At 38.9% G+C, this 21522-nt stretch overlaps 1 protein-coding gene across 1 annotated transcript; it reads left to right on the forward strand.

The window, feature by feature from the left end:
* Positions 1–353: 353 nt before the first annotated feature.
* dcaf5 (ddb1 and cul4 associated factor 5) lies at positions 354–17013 on the forward strand. The gene is made up of 8 exons (XM_081350659.1): positions 354–843; positions 2579–2722; positions 2810–2986; positions 4351–4480; positions 7539–7752; positions 9871–9937; positions 10020–10147; positions 14137–17013. Exons 1-8 carry the CDS (start codon positions 636–638, stop codon positions 15460–15462), a joined length of 2394 nt encoding a protein of 797 aa, XP_081206785.1. The 5' UTR covers positions 354–635; the 3' UTR covers positions 15463–17013.
* The last annotated feature ends 4509 nt before the right edge of the window (positions 17014–21522 follow it).

Genomic DNA, 21522 nt, shown 5'->3' on the forward strand with positions numbered 1-21522 from the left:
ATAATTAAGTCCTAATAGTATTACAATATTGTATAAATAATTTTTGACGTATTTTAATTGGTTTCATATTTAAGATGTTGTTATATTAAAATAACGCTGTAAAATAAGACTGTATCTAACAAACCCAGACTAAAGAGACTTATACATAAAGTCCTCAAAAAATACATAATTAAAAAATACATACAAATACAAAGCACGTGCATATTTTACATTTTTTATGTTTTTTGTTTTGTTTTTAATGCACATTCCCCTAGCAAACTGGTAGGCCTACTATAAAAAAAGAGAAAACATACAAAAACCAAGCACTGTATTAAGAGCAATACAGATTTAAGATGCGTTCACAAACAAAAGCCGAAACAAATGATATAACACTCAATCAGAAAGTACAGCACGGGTTCTGATCCGGTCGTGTGACGTCATTGCCCTTGCACCGGAGCAGGAAGTGCCGGCGGTCGGTGGGACTCAGTCTCTAAACAACCTTCTGTTTTTGCTGCGCACTCTCATGCTTTACTTAGCAAACATGTAACAGCACATCCTCAGAAGGAACCAGAATCCACCGAACTAGACCTGAGCTCAAACCCATGACGGCCGGGACACTCTAGCGCTGGCATTGAGACTCATTTACCGGAGGAGAGATGAAGGAGTTGCGGGGCTGCGGCATGCGGAGCGCCGTCGGGTTCCTCTCCCGCAGGACGATCGGCGGACAGCCGAAGCTGAAGGATGAGTTCCAGCGGCGCAGACTGGCCGGCTGCAACAGCCTCTACAAGAAGGACATGCTCGGCCACTTCGGCTGCGTCAACGCCATCGAGTTCTCCAACAATGGAGGCCAGTGGCTGGTGTCCGGTAAGATCCTCCGGTTCTGCACGCTGATCTTTCTAATGTGGGTCAGCGAGAGAGAGACCAGAGTCTTAGCCTTTAGAATAAGCATTCAGAATAAAACGTGCATGCATATCTCACACAAATGAAGCCTTTGACTTGAGTTCAGACTTGATTTGACATCTTCATTTGTCAGTTTGTGCTAGCATGTTTTAATTTTCTGTTCATTGCAAATAAATAAACAAACGAGAGGGGTTCAGTCGTCCTGTCAGTATATGTTAAGGTGCACTCAGTAAAAATCTTTTACACAAAGAAATCAAACCACTATAAATAAAAATAGCCTATATTACATAATGTACCCATGAGATAAAGATCAATCTTCTAGAAAAAGCTTATTTATTCTACATGAAGTGGGTCGCCCCTCATGGGTGTAACCATGTTGACATCACATGACCAGCCTTGTCATGCAGTTGACAAATGTTACTAATAATTTACTAAGTTGCTACTAATAATAAACAATAAAAAAGATCTACCGTGGCATAGTTCAAGGATAAAACGGCGAACAAATTAGGGTCATAGCCTGTCCAAGACACAGTCATTGGCATTGCACATAAAAACTTGCTGGAATTGAATCCAAAAATGTTTATTAACTTCTTCACAATCTTCTTCACAATCTTCATCCATCCAGGTTGATGGGTGTCTTTTAGTTCGAATAAGAGCCAGATAAACCTAAACAAAACACACTTTTGCACTTTTAATGGCCATTGTAGACGGTTCAGACTGTAGAAGGGCCTCCATAGTTCCCGTCGTACTCTTTTTCTTGCTGACTCATTAATTGGTTGCAGCTGTTGCTGTTTTTTTGGCTTCACATATTCATTCCTGGTCGAGTCTTTATTTTTGTCCTTTGTATGTTTTTGCACTTGCATATTTTCAGTCTTTACGTTGGTGAATGCGCAAAGCTCCAGAGAGTTCCCATGCTCATGGAAACTAGGAAATATAAGGAGATTCTTAAATGGTGGATTCAAGGCTTGGAAAAGTCTTGAAAGCAACTTGCACTGACATACCTTAAAATATGTCAGTGCCATTGTTTTGTCTCAAAATACACATCAGTAATGTTTTTTTTCTTTTTCTAATGCATGTTTATAAAAGCTACTTAAATGCCCTTATTGAACAAAGGCTTAATCTAAGCCCTGTCTGTGAAACCAGGACATGTTAGAAATTGCACTTTCTAATTACATTCTATTTAAAATATTTTTTTAAACCCCTTGTCCAGTACTAACTAGAGAACGCATGGGTCGAAATACTGAGAGGTGATAGTGAAAAAGTAAAAGTATAGTGTTCTTTCCTTACACAGGTTTTGTACAGAAATGTAGATGATGCCTGCGGTCAACTTTTCCTTGGTTTCACTGTGAAACTAAATGCAAAACCTCAAACCTTCTGGTTCATTTTGCACAACAGATGTGACACTAAAATAGCAGTCGGATGCTATCAACATGTTTAAATGATAAAAACACATTTGCGACAACAGGTGCTCTTAAATAAAACATGTCAATCTGCATAGTCTCACAACTGACTGCGATCTTTTTTTTTTTTTTTTAAGTAATATTGTGAAACATTATTACAGTTTATAATTTAGTTTATTTTTAATAAGAAAAGCTTCTCAAGCATTTCTGTAAAACAGCCAGATTATGCAGATATAACCCTACGGTTGAAACCGATTGGTCGATTACTTGGGAGAATCTATTAATGTCTTCTGTCTTAGGTGGAGATGACCGCAGGGTGTTGCTGTGGCACATGGAGAAAGCAATACACTCACGGGCCAAACCGATCAAGTTGAAGGGGGAGCATCTGTCCAACATCTTCTGCCTGGCGTTTGACAGCACCAACAAACGTGTTTTCTCAGGAGGTAAAACAAGCAGCTGCTCAGATTCATGATGCTGCAGCTGAAACAGAGAGGAGATCAGATGTCAAATGTTTCTGTCTGTCTCTGCAGGAAACGATGAGCAGGTGATTCTGCACGATGTAGAACGTGGCGAGACGCTCAACGTCTTCTTGCATGATGACGCCGTGTACGGTCTGTCCGTCAGTCCTGTTAATGACAACGTCTTCGCCAGCTCTTCTGATGACGGCCGAGTTCTCATATGGGACACACGGGAACCTCCACATGGAGGTACACACAAGTGAAAAGTTCAATTTCTTAGTTTTTGGTGTGGCTCCATTTTGCTCCATTTCAGGATGTACACTACCCTTAAAAAGTTTGGGGTTGGTTAAGTTTTTGAAAGAAGTCTCTTAAAGGGCCCTACACACCGGGACGAATATCGGCTCGCATTATTCGCCAGCGTTTTTCAACGTGTTTTTTGTGTTCACACCCAAGTGATTTTCGCTGACGATGAGCCGAGTGAACATGCAAATTCATTCCCTGACATTAGATGGCGCTTAATGTAAAACAGAAACCACTCCATAACAGTTCTCTTTTATCAAGATTTTTGTAGTCGCTGTCGCGTTTGTCATATAGTTATTGATGTTCCGACACCAACGAGACCAGCAGCTCTACAATCATCTTGCCTTGCATCTTCCTCGTCTTATTTCTTCCCAGCAGTGTTTAGACGCTACTTGGTGTATATCTTCTTCGCCGTTACGTATGTGTGCTCGGCAAGACCGTTTTGTGTTTGAGCGCCCCCAAGTTGTGTTTTACTGTAACTTCAGAAGCTCCAGACACGTGAACAAAAGCGCCAATCTCATTGGTCGGATAGTTTTTTTCAAACCAAAAAAACGAACCCGAGGCGTTTTTAAAAAAATGACGCTTTTACGCGCGCGAAATTCATCCCGGTGTGAACAGGCCTTAAGTCTCTTTCTCTCTTGATCAAAAAATACAGTAAAAACTACCCTGGAAATCCAGAGTTCTCACAAGAGCACAATTTGAATTTGTTCACCGAGTTCCTCTGGCATTGAGTAATGATGCTTATTAACTATGCCCTTGTAGCCGAGCTGCACCAATCACATCGGTGTATCTGATATAGGCGGGCCAGAGGCGAGCTAAACAGATGACGACAGTGCAGTCACGACAGTGATTGGTTGTAGTGTTATCCAATTGTGTGCAGTGAGATTTTCAAATGCATGCTTGGTGCCGCCCCTCGAGTTGGGCGATTTTCATTACTCGATGCCAGACCCTTAATCTTTCAGATTTGGGTCTGGATTTCCAGGCTAAGTAAAAACAGTAATAATTGTAAAATATTATTACATTTTAAAATAACTGCTTTCTATTTCAATTAATTAACAAATGTAATTTCCTGTGATGGCAAAGCTGAATTTTCAGCATCATTACTCCAATCCTCAGTGTCACGTGATCCTTCAGAAATCATTCTAATATGCTGATTTGGTGCTCAAGAAACATTTATTTGGAAAATTGTTGTGCTGCTTAAACCATAATGTATTTTTTCAGGATTCTTTGATGTGTTCTGTAACCTCTGTTCCATCTAAAGCATGAACTGTTCTAGAGACCCTGGTTTACTCTTATTCTATTGTGTATTTTAGAACCGTTCTGCTTGGCCAACTACCCGTCGGCGTTTCACAGCGTGATGTTTAACCCTGTAGAACCCCGTCTGCTGGCCACTGCAAACTCTAAAGAGGGGGTGGGGCTGTGGGACATCCGCAAACCCCGCAGGTGAGATGGAAATCTATCCAAAAAACACACACATAACTGTTTTCTTTCAAAGGCCAAAGGAAAATTTTAGAGGGGCCAAGCATTTTTCAGAGTAATTATTAGATATCCGCATGTTCACTTTTCACTAAATATTTTGACACTGATGCCTGTTTCACTTTGGATGTTGGACCTAAAAGTAGACAAAGAGAACCCAATCAAACCAAAATATTATACTTGGTCATTTAATCAAACCAATGAGACTAAATATTATACTTCGTCATTCAATATTACACATCTGTAAGCTCTAGGATTAACAGTTAATTTTAAGGCGAAATTAGGCTCCATCTGTTCTGAGATGTTTTCAAACAATGGGATGACAACCAGGTGTCATTGTGTGCCCTGTTTTATTTAAAGGGTGGTAAAATGCCCTTTTCACAAGATGTAAAATATGTCTTTGGTGTCCCCAGAGTGTGTATGTGAAGTTTTAGCTCAAAATACCCCACAGATATTTTTATATAGCATGTTAAAGTTGTCAATTTTTGAGGGTGAGCAAAAACGCACCGTTTTGTGTCTTTTCCTTTAAATGCAAATGAGCTGCTGCTCCCTGCACAGGGGGCGGAGCTTCAAGAGCTTGTGTCCTTTTACCTCACACAGACATGCATTGGAAATTTCAAAAACTTTTAGCCTTTTATGTTCAAACCGAAGTCAGAAAGATGGAGAGACTCAAGAAGTAGTAGACAACCTTTCTGAATGGTTAGTTGATGTATTTATGTTGCTTATGTGTAGTTATCTTCTAGTCATTGATTAGCATATTCTGTCTTGATAATCTATAAATCACGTTCCTGGGGGCGGGGTTTATGTAAATTTTAGGGTTAGCGATGTCACTAACCCGGGAGGAAGCTCCTGTAGTCCCTACCAGCCGTTTGTTGTAGTCCTTAAAAAGCAATTTCTTTAAAATAAAATATTTCCCTTTGCTTTGAGCGTTGTAACTTTGGAGATGTTGTTTATGCTCAAACAGCAACATTACACATTAACTAAAGTTATAAAGGTGAAATCATTATCAACCACCCCTTTAAAGAACGGGGATCTATCAAAGTCTGATCTTCACAATACGTGCTTGTGGAAGTGTATCATGGCACAGACAAAGGAGACGTCTGAGGACCTCAGAAAGAGAGTTGTTTCTCATCAGCCTGGAAAAGGTTATAAAACCATCTCTAAAGAGTTTGGACGCCACAAATCCACCATCAGAGAGATTATGTACAAATGGAGGAAATTCAAGACAAGTGCTACCCTCCCCAGGAGTGGTCAATCAACAAAGATCACTCCAAAAGCAAGACGTGTAATAGTCTGTGAGGTCACTAAGGACTCATGGGTTACGTCTAGGCAACTAAAGGTCTCTTTTACGTTGGCTGATGTTAATTTTCATGAGTTTTGCTGTTTTGCTTGAGGACATATTGCCATCATTGATGGAACAATTCATTTTGATACCAGTGAATTCTAAAGGTAAATGTCAGGATTTGTCTGTGAACCTCCAGAGAAAGTGGGTCATGTGTGCTTGGGGTCGTTGTCATGCTACAAGTCGTTGTACCAAAGAATGGTTAAATAACCAACTTTTGGAATGGCCAAGTCAATGTCCAGACCTTAATCCCGTTCAAATATGGTGGAAGGACCAGAAGCAAGCAGTTCATGTGAGGAAACCCACCAACATCCCAGAATTGACGCTGTTCTGTTCTGTGGAATGGGCTGAAATTCCTCCAAGTCTGATCAGCAGTTACCAGAAACGTTTAGTTGTAGTTATTGCTGCACAAGGTGCTTACGCCAGATACTGAAAGCAAGAGTTCACATACTTTTGCCACTCACCGATATGTAAAACTAGATTCTTTTTTTCAATAAATAAATTTCAAATAAATATATATTTTTTTGTCTCATTTGTTTGATTGGGTTCTCTTTGTCTACTTTTAGGACATCTGATGATGTTTTGGGTCATATTTATGCAGAAATATAGAAAATTCTATAGGGTTCACAAACATTTAAGCACCTCTGTACCTCTAGATTTAATCATTTAAACAGGCGTGCAGTGTGAATGTTATTATCTGTTATCATGGGTGCCGAAAAAAACGTGCTTCTTACTCTCTGCTTATGCGTCCAATGTGAAAAAAGATTTCCAAACTTCATATTTTTGACAGTATCCAAAGCAAAAATGGCTTATGCTAAACTTTTTCCATATTAAATTTTATTTGCACAAGTACAGAGCCATTCAAAAGTTTAGGGCCAGTACAGGTTTTTTTTTTTTTGTGTGTGTGGAAATTCATACTATCAAGGATGTAATAACTTGATCAAAAGTAATGGTAAAGATATTTATAATTTTAGAAAATACTTCTATATCAAATAAAGGCTGTACTTTTTAACTTTCTATTCATTTGAGAATAATGAAAAAAAATGCCACGGTTTCCAAGAAAATATTAAGCAGCACAACCGTTTTCAACATTTATAATAATAATGAGAAATTACATGGTGATCAGGACCTAGCATCATCCTGAAGAGGTTTCTTTTGAGATAATAACCTACTAACTACTTACAGAATATGTAAATAAATGGACCTAAAATATTAATCTAAGAGAAAGAAAGTAGCACAGTGTAGTAGAGTTGGTTGCCAGAGACCATATTGAAATATACAGTTTATTGTCATTATGCAAACATGTTGGGCTGCGATTGGCTAATCAGAATCAAATTTTACAGAGAACAGTGTTTATAAGCAAAGCTAAACAGGGGAAACGAGGGTTGCTGAACTATGTTTGGTAAAGATTGAACGCATGATGCTTCGGTCCAAATATGGACTGAAATCTAGCTGACAAGGCCAGCTCTATCGTCATAGCTGTCTGCTGCACTGCCTGAGACCAGCAGAGGACAGCAGAGCTTGTGTAAAGATGTTCTCCGTTTGGTCAAGTGTTGACACGATCTCTTAAAATGCCCCTTTAATGCTATTTTAAAAGCACTTTAAAATAGCATAAATATGGATGATGATCTTTTATAATAAACTATTTCCTTTGTAGTTGATGTGTGTCTCTCTGTGCTGTAGTTCTCTGTTGCGGTACGGAGGGAGTTTGTCTCTTCAGAGTGCCATGAGCGTGCGCTTTAACAGCACGGGGACGCAGCTGCTGGCTCTGCGCAGACGTCTGCCTCCCGTCCTGTACGAGCTCCACTCCCGCCTGCCCAGTTTCCAGTTTGATAACCAGGGCTACTTCAACTCCTGCACTATGAAGAGTTGCTGCTTCGCCGGAGACCGAGATCAGGTTAGATAAACACTTGGGATGTGCAAAACTTGGATGCCAAAACCATGTGGGCAAAAACTTCTTTCTTCATTGATTGCCATCCGAAAAATGTTTTTTTTGCAAGCAACATATACACTACTGTTCAAAAATGTTTGGGGGTCAGTGAGATTTTTTTTTTTTATTATTATTAATTTATTTTTATCTAGCACAGATGCATTAAATTGATCAAAAGTGACAGAGACAAAAGTGACAGAGATAACATTTATGATATTACAAAAGATTTTTGTTTTTAATATTTTCTAATAACCAAAGATTCCTGAATTTTTTTATCACAGTTTCCACAAAATATATTGAGCAGAACAACTGTTTTCAACATAGATAATAATAAGAAATTTTACTTGAGCACCAAATCAGAATATTAGGATGATGTTTGAAGGATCATGAAGACTGAAGTAATGATGCTGAAAATATTTAATTACTATTTTTAAATCTATAAATGGTTCTATTACAGTTTTTGATCAAATAAATTCATCCTTGGTTAGCATAAGAGACTTCTTTCAGAAACATTAAGAAATCTTACCGACGCCACACTGCAAAGTGCAAACAAATATAGTAGATATTTCACCAATTATCAATTTTTCGATAATAGGGAGGTAACCAAGATGGAAAGGTATTCATGTTCAGCTGGTCATGTGATCTCAACACGGCAGCCGCCATGAGACGACCCGCTCCATGTTTAAAAAAAAAACTGCGTTTATTCATCCGCTGATTTGACTGTGTCTACTGAGTCTGTGTCTCACGCGAGTGCACACGTCATATTTTAAGAAGTGCTATTTCTTTCTTTTGTTTTATGTTTAATTCTTGAGTGCATCTGCATAATTATGCTGGTTTAATGTCGTATCCATCAGACCGAGATCAGACCGGTTTCTTAGGGATTCACTAGTTTGGACTCTTCAAAAACAGCGAGTCAGAACGAACTAAACCAATACATATAGATAAACTCATTAGTTATAATAAAGATCATCTGTCTTTCTATCTATTTGAATAACTGTCATCTACACACACAAAGCTGAGTGAACAAATGACTAACTTGCGACTAACTTAACCAGTCCCTTTATTATGTCTGGTAATGGGTGATATAACAGTGTGTGTATGTGACTGGTCACTGATAGGCCAGAAGATTCTGAGTTCGCATGTGTGTACGTTTTTGTGTGCATCTGTTCGTGGGCTGCTGGACGTGTGTGTGTCAGTGGGTTGTAGATGCTGTGTGTGTGTGGATGTGTTCAGGTATGTTCAGTGCTGGAATGTTGGGTTATGGCTTGTAGAAGCTTGTTTTATCAGTGTTGAATCTAAAGATCAGCAGATGCTGCTCTGTCTGTCTGGCTGCGTTTGTGTGTGCGTCGGTCTGTTGGGTTCTGTGTTTGGATTTTTTGTATGTTTGTCCAGCTGTTTCTCCTCTCTCTCTCTCTCTCTTTCTGTCTGACTGTCGTACACCTCCTTCCTTCTACAGAACAGTGGATCCTCCTCCCTAAATCCTCTCTATCCTCTGAAAAGCTCAGTCTGTGTGTTACAAAAAAAATGTAGAAGTTGGCTAAATGTAAGATGTCCCCAAAGGGAGGTTTGGTTTTCTATGTACATTTTAAAACAAAAAACATTTTCTCTATTATTAAAAATAATTTATTTATAAATGCATTAACAATACCAAGTTTGCAGTCAGTAGGGTTTCTTTATATTTTTAAAAAGTCTTGTTGCATTTATTTGGTTAAAAACAAAAGTATTGGTAAATATTATTACACTTTAAAATAAGTGTTTTCTATTTGAATATATTTTAAAATGTGTATATATTCCTGTGATGGCGAAGCCAATCATTACTCCAGTCTTCATCATTCTAATATGCTGATATATTTACTTTTGCTCAATTAACTTGCTGAATTCATTTCTGGTTCCAAACTTTTGAATGGTATTCTATGTTCTAGATTTTATTTGAAAAAAATCTAAACTTTTGTTTTGTGTGCATGTTTTGTGTTCATGTTTGTTGTGTTCGAATATATAATTCTAGAAACTTCTTTTGTGGAGGCAGATCATGTCATATTTCTCTAGAAATAACTCTCAGACATATATATCTCTGTGTGTTTTCAGTACATCTTGTCTGGCTCAGATGATTTTAACCTTTACATGTGGAGAATCCCCAGTGACCCTGAAGCAGGTAAACACACACACTCATGCACAAGGTAACCGTGTCTATTGTTGTTGTTGTTTATGGATACATTCTCTCTCTGTCTCGGCAGGAGGTCCGGGTCGAGTGGTGAACGGGGCCTTTATGATTCTGAAAGGTCATCGGTCCATCGTGAATCAGGTCCGATTCAACCCTCACACGTACATGATCTGCTCCTCCGGTGTGGAGAAAGTCATTAAGGTTAGTTTTTACTTTCATACATGCATTAAACGATATTTAGCATCAGGACAAACTGATGTATTTCAGCAGATTTATTTAAAGGGATAATACATCAAATTCTAGGAGTAAATTCTGTCATCTTTTACTCACCCTTATGTTGTTCTCAACTTCTTTCTTCAAAGGAATACAAAAATGAATGTTAATGCTGCTCTTTTCCATACTATCAGAGTGAATGGTGATGGGTGGGTGGATTTAAACGACTTTAAAAGTAATAAATATGGTTTGTGTATAATGTTCTATGTTATCTGAAGTCATATAATAGCTTTGTGAGAAATAAACCACAATTTAAGTTGGTCTTCATTGAAAATCTCATTTGAAAAGACCACTGGTTCATGCGTACACTACCATTCAAGTTTGGTTGTCAGTAAAAAAATCTTTTTTTTAAAGAAAATAATATTTTTATACAGTAAGGATGCATTAAATTGATTAAAAGTGACAGTAAAGACTTTTACATAGATACAAAAGAATTCTATTTCAAATAAATGCTGTACTTGTGAATTTTCCATTCATCAAATAATCCTGAAAAAAATCATGGTTTATTAGGCAAAACAATTGATTTTCAACATTGATAATAAGAAGAATTTCAGCAGCAAATCATGTGACACTGAAGACTGGAGTAATAATGCTGAAAGTTCAGCTTTGCCATTATAGCAGTAAAGTTAAAATATATTCAAAAAGTTTGATCAAATAAATGCAGCCTTGGTGAGCAAAAGAGACGTCTTTCAAAAAACATTTTACAAATCTTACTGACCCCAAACTTTTGAACGGTAGTTCATGTTGTGACTAAAGTTTTAATATGCAGAATTTTCAAATTAGGTTTGAAAGCCCCCTTATCACAAACATCATATATCTTCATAAATTACAGTCCACAAGACATTTCAACAATTTTTTAAATACTTAGGTGTATTGTTAGCGTATTTGGAGCTCACTAGCATCAGTCCCATTCATTTTTACTGTATGGAAGAGAGATGCAAAAACATTAATCTCTTTTGAAGAGAAAGTCACAGGTTTGAAACAACATGGGTGGATAAATGGATGAAATGTGATGAAATGTGATTTCTGGGTAAACTATTACTGCCTGACACGAGCAGACCTGCCGCACACACACACACAGAGGAAAAGATTCTGTGTTGGAAAGATTATCATGTCTGAACTTGTCTCTGCTACGTTAAGTCTTAAATGAATTTCTGCTGTCGCTGGTTCAGCCACACCTAAAACCCTGAAAGCACAAAATCTGGGCATGATTTTACCCGTCTCACTCTTTTTACCTGTCTCACTGTCTTTTCTCTGGATTTTGCAATCTGCATTTTTTGGTGTTTTTTCCCAACTGTCATGTTCTGTGTGAATTTGTTTCTTTAGTGTTGTCATGTGCTGTTGTGTGTGTAAGAGTAAGACTGTAGTTTATCTTTTGCTGGTGGTTCTTGTGAAATTTTTGGCAGGCAGTAGATGTTGAGTAACACTTGCACACTGTGGGCCTGTTCTCACACACTAAACTTGATTTTGTCAGAGACCATCATGGCTGTTTTTATATAACACGCAAACAGACAGACATCTGCTGTGTTTGTACAGCCATAGATGTGGCTACAGTGATTTATACATGTTCAATTTTGTTATAAATCTTGAACATATCTGGGATGTTAGGCCTGTTTTAGGCTCATGTATGAGCAGCGAGTAAGCAGTTGTGCATTCACACTGACAGCACATCAGTTTCTGAAGGATCATGTGACACTGAAGACTCGAATAATGTCTGCTGAAAATGCAGCTTTGCATCACAGGAATTTATTACATTTTAAAACATTCAAAAAGAAAACAGTTATTTTAAATTATAATTACTTTATTTTTTACTGATTGTTACAAATAAATGTATTTATAAATAAATATGATTTATATTATATTAAATAATATTATATTGTGCTCAAGAATAGTTTTTTATTTGTATCTTTCTATATGCTTTTATTTGCTCAATGGCAATATTCTCTTTAAAACTGCTTTGAAACCATAATTATTAATAATTTGTTTTAAGTTTTATAAAAAATAAGTTTGTGTTGAATAGGTATGTCTATACATCTAAAATTAATAAATATAGAGGAAAAGACACGCTGCCAACTTAAAGGTAGGGTAGGTAGGATTTTTGTAAACAACTTTTTTTCAAATTTGTTTAAACTGTCTTTATATACCAATACATAATTAAAATGTTAGTGCTCTGAAAAAGAGAGTATGAAAATCGAGTGACTGTAGACCTTTTAATCTGCAATAAACACAGCTCATTATTTCCATTCGGGACGAAACAACTGATTGGTTTGGGCGACTGTCACTCTCTCGCAACCATGGCTACCACCCCTGTTGCTAGATCTGCCCATATGCGCGCGCACCCGTTTGATTTGAGGGGTGCAAGAGAGGCGCGGAACCTACGAAGAGTAAAATTATGGCAGAGAAAGAGCATTCAAAATTCAAAGCACCTGCATATTCAGTCAGCAAAGGCAAACAAGGCAAAAACTATTTCCTCGGACCCTGGTTGCCCGCACTCTTGAACGACCTCCTCTGCTTCGCCCTCGACCCCGGACCTGTCCTCGAACCGACGATGCGGTACTTGTCACCGGAGTGTAACGTTAGTCCTCATCAGAGTCAACAATGTTTTTATCATGGAAACTCTTACATGCAAAACACAGTATATGTTATGAATCTTACACGAAATTCACCTTCATCACAGTGTAACTGATGGTAATGGAAAAACGTGTATCAATGCAACCTGTTTTTAGCTTTGCCTTATAAATATAGCTTGTTACCTATAGCCTAAATATAGCTCGTTACCGAATCAAACAAAATATATATTAAACTTTACCAGTATCGATATGCTAGCTTGATAGTGAGTACTAAAAGCCATCTTATTTGTTTATATTCATAGTGATAAAGTTAGGTATTTTATTACATGTGATTCTGACATGATGTCACTGCATGCACTGCGCTCCTTCCTCTCCACTCGTCTCAGGTAAATAAATGCATCTTCCAGCTGAGCCTGAGCGTTTGGCGTCGCGCATTCATGTGTTTTGGGGGCGTGGCTTTGGAAGGAGCTCAGAAGGGAGGGGGTGGAGTGAATGGAAATAATGAGCTGTGTTTACAACGTCGTGAGAGGTCTACAGACACTCGATTTTTATACTCTCTTTTTCAGAGTACTTAAATTTTAATTATGTATTGGTATATAAAGACAGTTTAAACAAATTTGGTAAGTTTTTTTTTTTTTTTTTAAAAATCCTACCTACCCTGCCTTTAATACAAAGTAAATTAAAAAGTTTTCTTTAGTAAATTGACTTAAGTACAATAATATAAAATATTTTTTATTAATATTTTTCTTTGACAGTACCTTTAAACTTTAGGAAGAAGATCCCTTGTAAACTTGTTAAAGGTGGTATCAGCGATTTCAGGCCCAAACATAAATGATCACATACATCTAATATTTCGCTAGCTGCACGCCCCATAAGCATGCTGTCAAAAAAACGCGTCTCTCTAGGTAGCCTAGGCTCAGAGATCTGCACACATAAACAGTTGGTATCAACATCACTCAAAACCAAAATAAATAGTGTTCCAACCAATCATCGGCAGGGGCGGGTGTTGTGAGGTTTTGCGCTCGTGCACAGCTGCCTATGACGGCTGCATGCGAAAACCTCACAACACCCGCCCCTGTCGGTGATTGGTTGGAACACTATTTATTTTGGTTTTGATTGTTTGGCCAAACAGACTGAAAACAGCTGTTTTTGTGTGCAGATCTCAGAGCTTAGGCTACCTAGAGAGACGCGTTTTTTTGACAGCATGCTTATGGGGCGGGCAGCTAGCGAAATATTAGATGAATGTGATCATTTATGTTTGGGCCTGAAATCGCTGATACCACCTTTAATATGGGCGAAATGAAAACATGTGAAATGATTCTTATTCGTACCTCTCTCTGTCTGTAGGTATGGAGTCCGTATCAACAGCCAGATAGTCTTGGAGATCTGGAAGGCCTGGTGGAGGACAAATCTCGCTCTCTCTACACTCATGAGGAATACATAAGCCTGGTCCTCAACAGCGGAAGTGGCCTGTCACATGATTACGTCAGCCAGTCAGTGCAGGAGGACCCGAGAATGATGGCTTTCTTCGACTCGCTGGTTCGCCGTGAGATCGAGGGTTGGAGCTCAGACTCGGACAGCGATTTGAGCGAGGGCGCCATTCTGCAGCTGCATGCGAGAACTCGACGGTCCACGCGCTCCACGCGATCCATGCCACAGTCTCCTGCTAATGTATCCGCCACTCACGTCAGCGACTCTGACCACTCCTCTTCATCTTCATTGGCTGGACCAGAAGCATCCGGGAGCGAGCGGACCGATCAGGACAGGAACGGGTCGCAGAGGAGCCGGGCGAGGCCACGTGCATCTGCGTTTCTGCTGGACCTTGTGAATGAGGACTCCGATTCCAGCGGGTTCTGGTTGGATCCGATGCCCCGTCCCAGATCTCCTAGTCCACATGAGAACTCGAGCCTTTCTAGCCACGCCTCCTCAGCAGGCGTGGCCTCCAGTTCTAGCTCCTCCCCCAGCTCGTCTTCTAGCTCCTCCTCCAGCTCAGACGGAGTTGACGAGGAGCTGCGCAGGAGCAGGATGCGACAGCGTAACGCAGCCAGGTGGAGGCGCAACATTGGCCTTTCTGGAAGAGAATCTGCTCACAATCTTCACGGTGCGACAGATTTCTCCAACTATCCCAGCATTTCCGTCCATGATCAGTCATCACCCTCTTCGTCCTCAGGCGACGAAGGTCGACCTTTCAGGAATCGTGGAAAAGCAAAGCAGAGCGGACATGTCTCAAGTCCCACGCACTTACCTGACAGACAGTCACAATCACAGTCCAGGAGCAGGCGCCGCATCACTTCCTCTTTCTCAGCTGGTGACGCCCCTGTGGAGAGGGCGAAATCTCGAGTGGGCTTTCTCGCAGAGTCCGGGGAGGAACTAGAGCGAGGGAGAACTAGCGGGGAAGAGTTCAGTGTTGTGGAGGAAATAAACGCGACACTCAGCAGTCGCGCCACAGCGGCTGGGGTTAACGGACGTCCACACGCAGATGAGAACCTTGCAGACTCTATTCACCCAGAATGCTCTGGGGCAGACACAGAACTCAGTAAGAACTCTGGCGACTCCAGGACCCAGGGGGAGCCCTCTGGAAGGGAGTCCGCCAGTGTTGCTGGGAAACGGACTTGTTCGGACTCAGGAGACGAGGAGGATTCTCCATCGGAGAAGAGGGCGAAAATGTGGTGATGTCACAGCTCAACTAACTGGCTCAGAGTCAAACTTATTTTGAGTTGTTCATCTTTGGACTCTTTCAAGTTCTTTTGGTTTCATTTCTGAACCAACTCGTTTTATCTGATGTCACACCACAGGGATGACACTAAAAAAAGATATTAGTGATATTAATATGTTATTGGAAGAAAAAAATAACTGCATTGCTTTTGGTTTCATAATGTTTTAGTTCCACTGAACCTGTAACCTTTACGTTAGGGGTCCTGGTTTGGTTTTGGGCTGTGAGAAGAAAAGGGATTTGAGAGCATTTCTATAAGAATGCCTGTTGTGAGTCTGTATCAGTGGAACTTGGGGGAGTGGGGAGGGGGGGCAGTGTTTCCATGGTAACCTCATTGAGCAGCAACTGTTTGAGTTGTGCATTAAAGTTCTGTTCCAGTGTTTCCATAGAAACCGTCTTGTGATATCTCATCTTCATCATCGTACACCATTCTAATCATCATCAAACAGGAAGTAGCCTGCTGTAATGTCTGGTTGAGTGTTCTAGAATATTCCAATGTGAGAATGGTCACCATGGTGATTTATCAGTGTCTGCTCTCCATCTGTCTAATGGAGCGGATTGCAGGGCCAAGTGAAAGATTTATGAGAACATTAATGATAATGTAATTGGTCAGCAGAGGACTACTTGTCTTAAACTCTTCCTCTACAGTCAGCTGATTGATAGTACCTTGAAAATTCGACTAAATCGGGTATTTAAACGTCTAAAGTGAGATTCAGAATCGTAGGGAGTGTTTAAGCACAACCACTTCAGTACTACTCAAATTTTAGCATCAGTGGCCATAAACTGCTGAGACTGGTCTTATAAGTTAGTCATCAATTTTTTTTCTTAAGAATGTTCCTAACTTTAAGTCAGTTACATAAAAATGCAGATTGGGTCCAATTTGATACTGAAAAGTAAGATTAATTATTATTAACCCTAACTAACTGAGGATTGGTCATAGTTTTGAAACAGTTTTATCATAATGGCTATGTTGATGCAACCATTGGATTGACTAAAATTCACCAGTTATTTTATGCAATCAGTTTAATTCACCTCAGAAGTGGTTATTCTGTACTGTATATACATTATGCAAACTGTGACGGTTACAATAACAGTATCATGACAGGTTACTTAACCTGAAAGAAAATATATGCAAAAATTCTAGCATATTTATTTTCATATCTTTTAAAGAGCAGCCCTCGGTACATAATACCTTTCAAGTGTTTGGGGTCAGTAAGATTTTACATGGTTATCAAAAATTCTATTGCAAATAAATGCAGTTCTTTTGATCTTTCAATTCATCAAAGAATCCTGGAAAAATGTATCATGGTTTTTAAAAATATATTGAGCAGCACAACCGTTTTCAACATTGAAAATAATAGGAAATGTTTCTTGAGCAGCAAATCAGTATATTAGAATATTTTCTGAAGGATCATGTGACACTAAAGACTGGAGTAATGATGCTGAAAATTCAGTTTTGCCATCACAGGAATAAATTACATTTTGAAATATAATAAAAAAAACTATTTCACAATATTACTGGTTTTACTGCATCAAATAAATGCAGCCTTGGTGAACATATAAGAGACATATTTCAAAAACATTAAAAAACAACCCCAAACTTTTAAAAGATGTAATGAATATACGATCCCATTATTCTCAACCCCTAATCTGTGACTCAAGTGTAGTCTATTTTATGACTTTGCGGACCATTAATAATGAACTAAATGTGTCAAACGAAGTGAACTCTTACAGATATCCCCTGATTGTTTTACAAAGAGAACAGAACACTTTGTTGGAGCCATGCGAATCAAAATGCAGTTATTGAGTTTGACATAAAACAATTGCAGAACGGTTCCTGCGGCTGATGATGAACAGATTAAACTCGTGGCATCTAGAGAATTCACAGAATCGCTGTAGTATGTTTAATGCAAGCCCTTGGATGAGAAACAGGTTGTACTTTAGGAAATGAACTACAGCTTTTCCACTGGCCACACACACACACACACACACACAGTCAGGCGGACATGGTCTTGCTCCGATGAGCAGTTCGAGGCAGCCATAAATGGACTTGTCTCTGTTGTTGAACACGATAAGGAAACTCCACCCAGCGGTAAGAGCTACTTGACAGTTATTTGGTTGATGTCATTCAGGAGTATGGTTACTGGGACACACCCTCAGTCTCCTGTAGAAGTGTGAATTGTTCTCACATCATGACCCCTGTTTTGCAGTGAATCATCTCAATAATTGTGTTCTAGTCCTCAAAACGGCAGGCTGCTTTTACTCACCTGTGGAATCAAGGCTTTTGCTTGAGATATTTCTCATGACCAGGGCCAGAAATCAACCAGTTTATTTAGATATAAATGTGGGGGCATCATGTTTTTCATAAATTTATAACTATATTAGTGGTACTAGGTTTAATACCTCTTTTTTTTGGGTTAGGATATCTTGTGCCTTATTACAGTTTTTCTCTGTCACTTTGGTTCACTTCTTGAATCATCCTTAAGATTTGAAAACGAAGGTATAGCAAAATTGTAGCAGTCCTTACAGTGCCATCACATATAACTTTGTGCAAACTAAACAGGTAATTTAAATAAATACAATTTAAGTAGAATTTTAAAGAACACAATACAATGATAACCAATATACAGTACAATATGTCAATAAACAATATGCCATAATCAATACAACACAAAAACAATACACACAAAACCAGTTCAAGCAAGGCGAACAGTCACATATTGCACAGAAATATTGCACAGTAAGCAATAAGTACTGCATGATATTGCACACAATGAAAGAGAGGTAAGTGTAACAGAATGTAACCAAATTTGAATAATATAGTGTAAACATAGACACACTGAGATATACAGGGAGTGTTGTTAACCTTGTATAGGATGAGATATAACATGCCCCCTCAGATTGGTGCGTTTCTCAGTTTATGAGTGTGTGTGTGTGTGTGTGTGTGTGTGTGTGTGTGTGTGTGTGTGTGTGTGTGTGTGTGTGTGTGTGTGTGTGTGTGTGTGTGTGTGTGTGTGTGTGTGTGTGTGTGTGTGGACGTTTTGAGGGGTAAGACTTGATGATCTTTGAAAGTTGAAAGTTGTGATCTGAGAAATGCACAAAAGTGACTGAGAAAAACTAATAGCTACTTATTTTAGTAACAGCTATAATTGTTCAGAAGAAGAATATATTTAATTTTTCTCATTTGAAGTATCACTATGATTTTATATGGTCAGAATACAGAGAAAAAAAACTAAACCCAACACTATTATTATTGATTTAATTCATAAAAAGAAATACTGACGTGAAAATCCTTTTCTGTGTGAGACGGCTGATGCGATAATGATGTTTCTGCTCAGCTGTCAGCATCTGATCGTGTTTTGTTTTAGTTTCTCTATCATGTAACCTTGTTCATCTCGTTCTGTCTGAATCGGCTGTAACTATCAGCAGGAAATGAATGATGTGTACCCGCACGCCTTCTTAATGTCCTTGTGCACATGAGGAGGTTGGATATTCTTATACTTTTAAATCAAATAGGCCACTCAGAAAACTAAGATAAAATTTCACAGGCTTGCCTTGATCCAGGCCGCCAGCATCTTATCAGGAACATTGTGACAACAGCTCTAGATACTGTTGAGTTTCACACTCAAAGGGGGCAGGGGGGTGGAAGTGCCAGCTTGTGCTGGATTATAGCCGGAATGCTTTCAAACTGTCCCAAAGATCATCCATATGAACAGAATCACCCTCCATAACATGCTGTACTGCAATATGTTTCACAAGGGGAAACAATGAGGAAAAAGTTGTGTGCTTGTGTGAAAATACTTATGTAGAAAATAGAAAGTTTGGCTATAGACTATCTGATGTGTTTAAGTGTGTGTGAGAGAGTGTATGTGTGATCCATGTTTACCCTGTGCATGTAAATTAGACCTTCTGTTGTGAAATATCTTCAAATGTTTGTCTGGTGGACCAAGAACACTGATGGCCATCCATTACAATTTTGTCCCAGGCCCTTTCAATTTAAACAGCGATCCAGTGTAGTGGAGTTTGTTTTAGTAATTTAACAGCTGTCTTGCCTCTCTCTGGTTGTGAAAAGTGTGACTAGTTTTAGTAAAATGATTAAATGACCTGTGGCTCCTGTTTTGTTGATGTTGGTGTTGATAATATCAGTGGTTATGTAGATATTTAGATGGCATATTAATCATTTGAATAATTTCTGAGTAAATACATACTGAATGTGGTCCAGAGTAAACATTTCTCTGACTAAACCCAAAGCCAATCTTCATGGTCTTTATAGAAAGTGCAAATGACTATATTTTCAAAGTGGCATTTAATGATAAACGAGGCATCCAGATCCTTTTGACACTTTGGTTTTCATATGAACCAATATCCATCTTTGAGTGGTTGCTTTTAAACCTTTATTTTTGCATGGAAGTGATAGTCAAGTGCATTGTCCATGGGGAGACATTTTTGATGACAGCAGGAGAGAAGCAGATTTAATTATTCAAGATTTACTGAAGCCAAGAGCAGCAGCACATCCTGGAGAATCAACCAGCATCCCCTCCCAGAATGATATCTATTTATTGATCTACTCCTTGAAACAGCTTCAGGAGAAAGTGTTTCCTGTTTACATTGCCATAGGTCAAAAGTTCCCCAAGTTTAGTGGTCTAGATTGTGCAAACTGAATCCGAAGCTGGACTGGTGCTGCTGTTTAAAATCGTCTGAAATGGTTCTACAGACATGAAGAATAACTTTCCGGTCATCGTTTTTTCCTGAGCGAATATGTGTTTCATATGCCGAGCAAAAATAAATCCTTAACGTGTGAGCGAAATATAATGATGGCGAACTCATAAATAAGTTTGTCATAAGTTGAAGAAAAGTTTGATTTATTTTGGCGAGAAAGTGTTTTACTGCTTTGATTAAATAAGATCTCACTGTCTGTGCGCTCAACCTGTGACGTCACTTTCCCAAACATTCGCCGCTTGGAAGTTTGTCCATATATGGAAGAGCGATCCAGACTACTGTGAGTGCACAGTGCGCGGGTGTGTTTCTGACCTAGTCATACTTTTAGGGATAAAATTGCTAAAGAATGTTCCTAGAATTTTGCTAAATCAGATAAAACTTTCTTTTAAGTCCTCAAATAGAGAATCAAACAGACATATAGATAGATAGATATTTGAAAATAACAGAAATAAGGTTAAACACTATAGGCTATATGAATGTGTGAGTCAGGCTTCTGTCCTGGTTCATCCTCTGCAGAGAGGGACTTCTGTTCACCAGGTGGGGGCTTTACCCTACATGGCAGAGGCATTCCTTCCCAAACTACGGCCTTCTTCGGAATGTTGGGAGGATGGAGGCAGGAGGTAGACTTTGATCTGATGCCATGCACTGGGGGTGTTAAGTAGCGGTGTAAAGTTTTGTAGCTCTGACCAATATGAAATGTGAACAGTATATTGCAATATAACAGCACAACACAGTTGTACAGTATGAGACAAAAATAAAAGTCAAATCACAGCTCAAGCTTCATTGTCATAGTGACACTTAAACAGACAGATGGCTGATAATATATAACAAACATAATAACAACAGCAATATTTATATATACAACATTTTAGGAGATATAAATGCAAAATATAATGGCAATATAGCAGCAGGATGAGAGCCAAAACAGTAAAGAGGTAACTGTAATTAATTTCTATTTAAGAGTGAGCATGTGATGGGTCTATAGCTAATGTAGCCTATTTATCAAAAGCTAATCAAATATTTGTATGTATATGCAGTAGAGTGAGTATAAAAGTGCATCATAGATTTACAAAAGGAAAGAATGGGCAGTACAGTAAGATGTTCCAGGCTGTGCATCACAGAAATGAACTGCTGACCCTTGTTCAGCCAATGCAGGCCATCAAATACTCATAAGGCGAACATCTGTTTGCGTCAGAGCACGCAATGGCTGTTCAAACATGCCCTGAATGAACAGAACAAATCATTTCGATCCTGTTCCAGAAATAACCGCAAGGGTTCAAGGGAGGAAATCTCATCATCTT

Source organism: Scardinius erythrophthalmus (assembly GCF_964197995.2).
Source record: "Scardinius erythrophthalmus genome assembly, chromosome: 21".
NCBI lineage: Eukaryota > Metazoa > Chordata > Actinopteri > Cypriniformes > Leuciscidae > Scardinius > Scardinius erythrophthalmus.

Excerpts from the sequence above, each read along its gene's own strand:
- dcaf5 (XM_081350659.1), top strand. The coding sequence starts at position 636 with ATGAAGGAGTTGCGGGGCTGCGGCATGCGGAGCGCCGTCGGGTTCCTC. Across the intron at positions 2,723-2,809 it reads CAAACGTGTTTTCTCAGGAG|GAAACGATGAGCAGGTGATT; the intron begins GTAAAACAAGCA and ends CTGTCTCTGCAG. Across the intron at positions 10,148-14,136 it reads GTGTGGAGAAAGTCATTAAG|GTATGGAGTCCGTATCAACA; the intron begins GTTAGTTTTTAC and ends CTCTGTCTGTAG.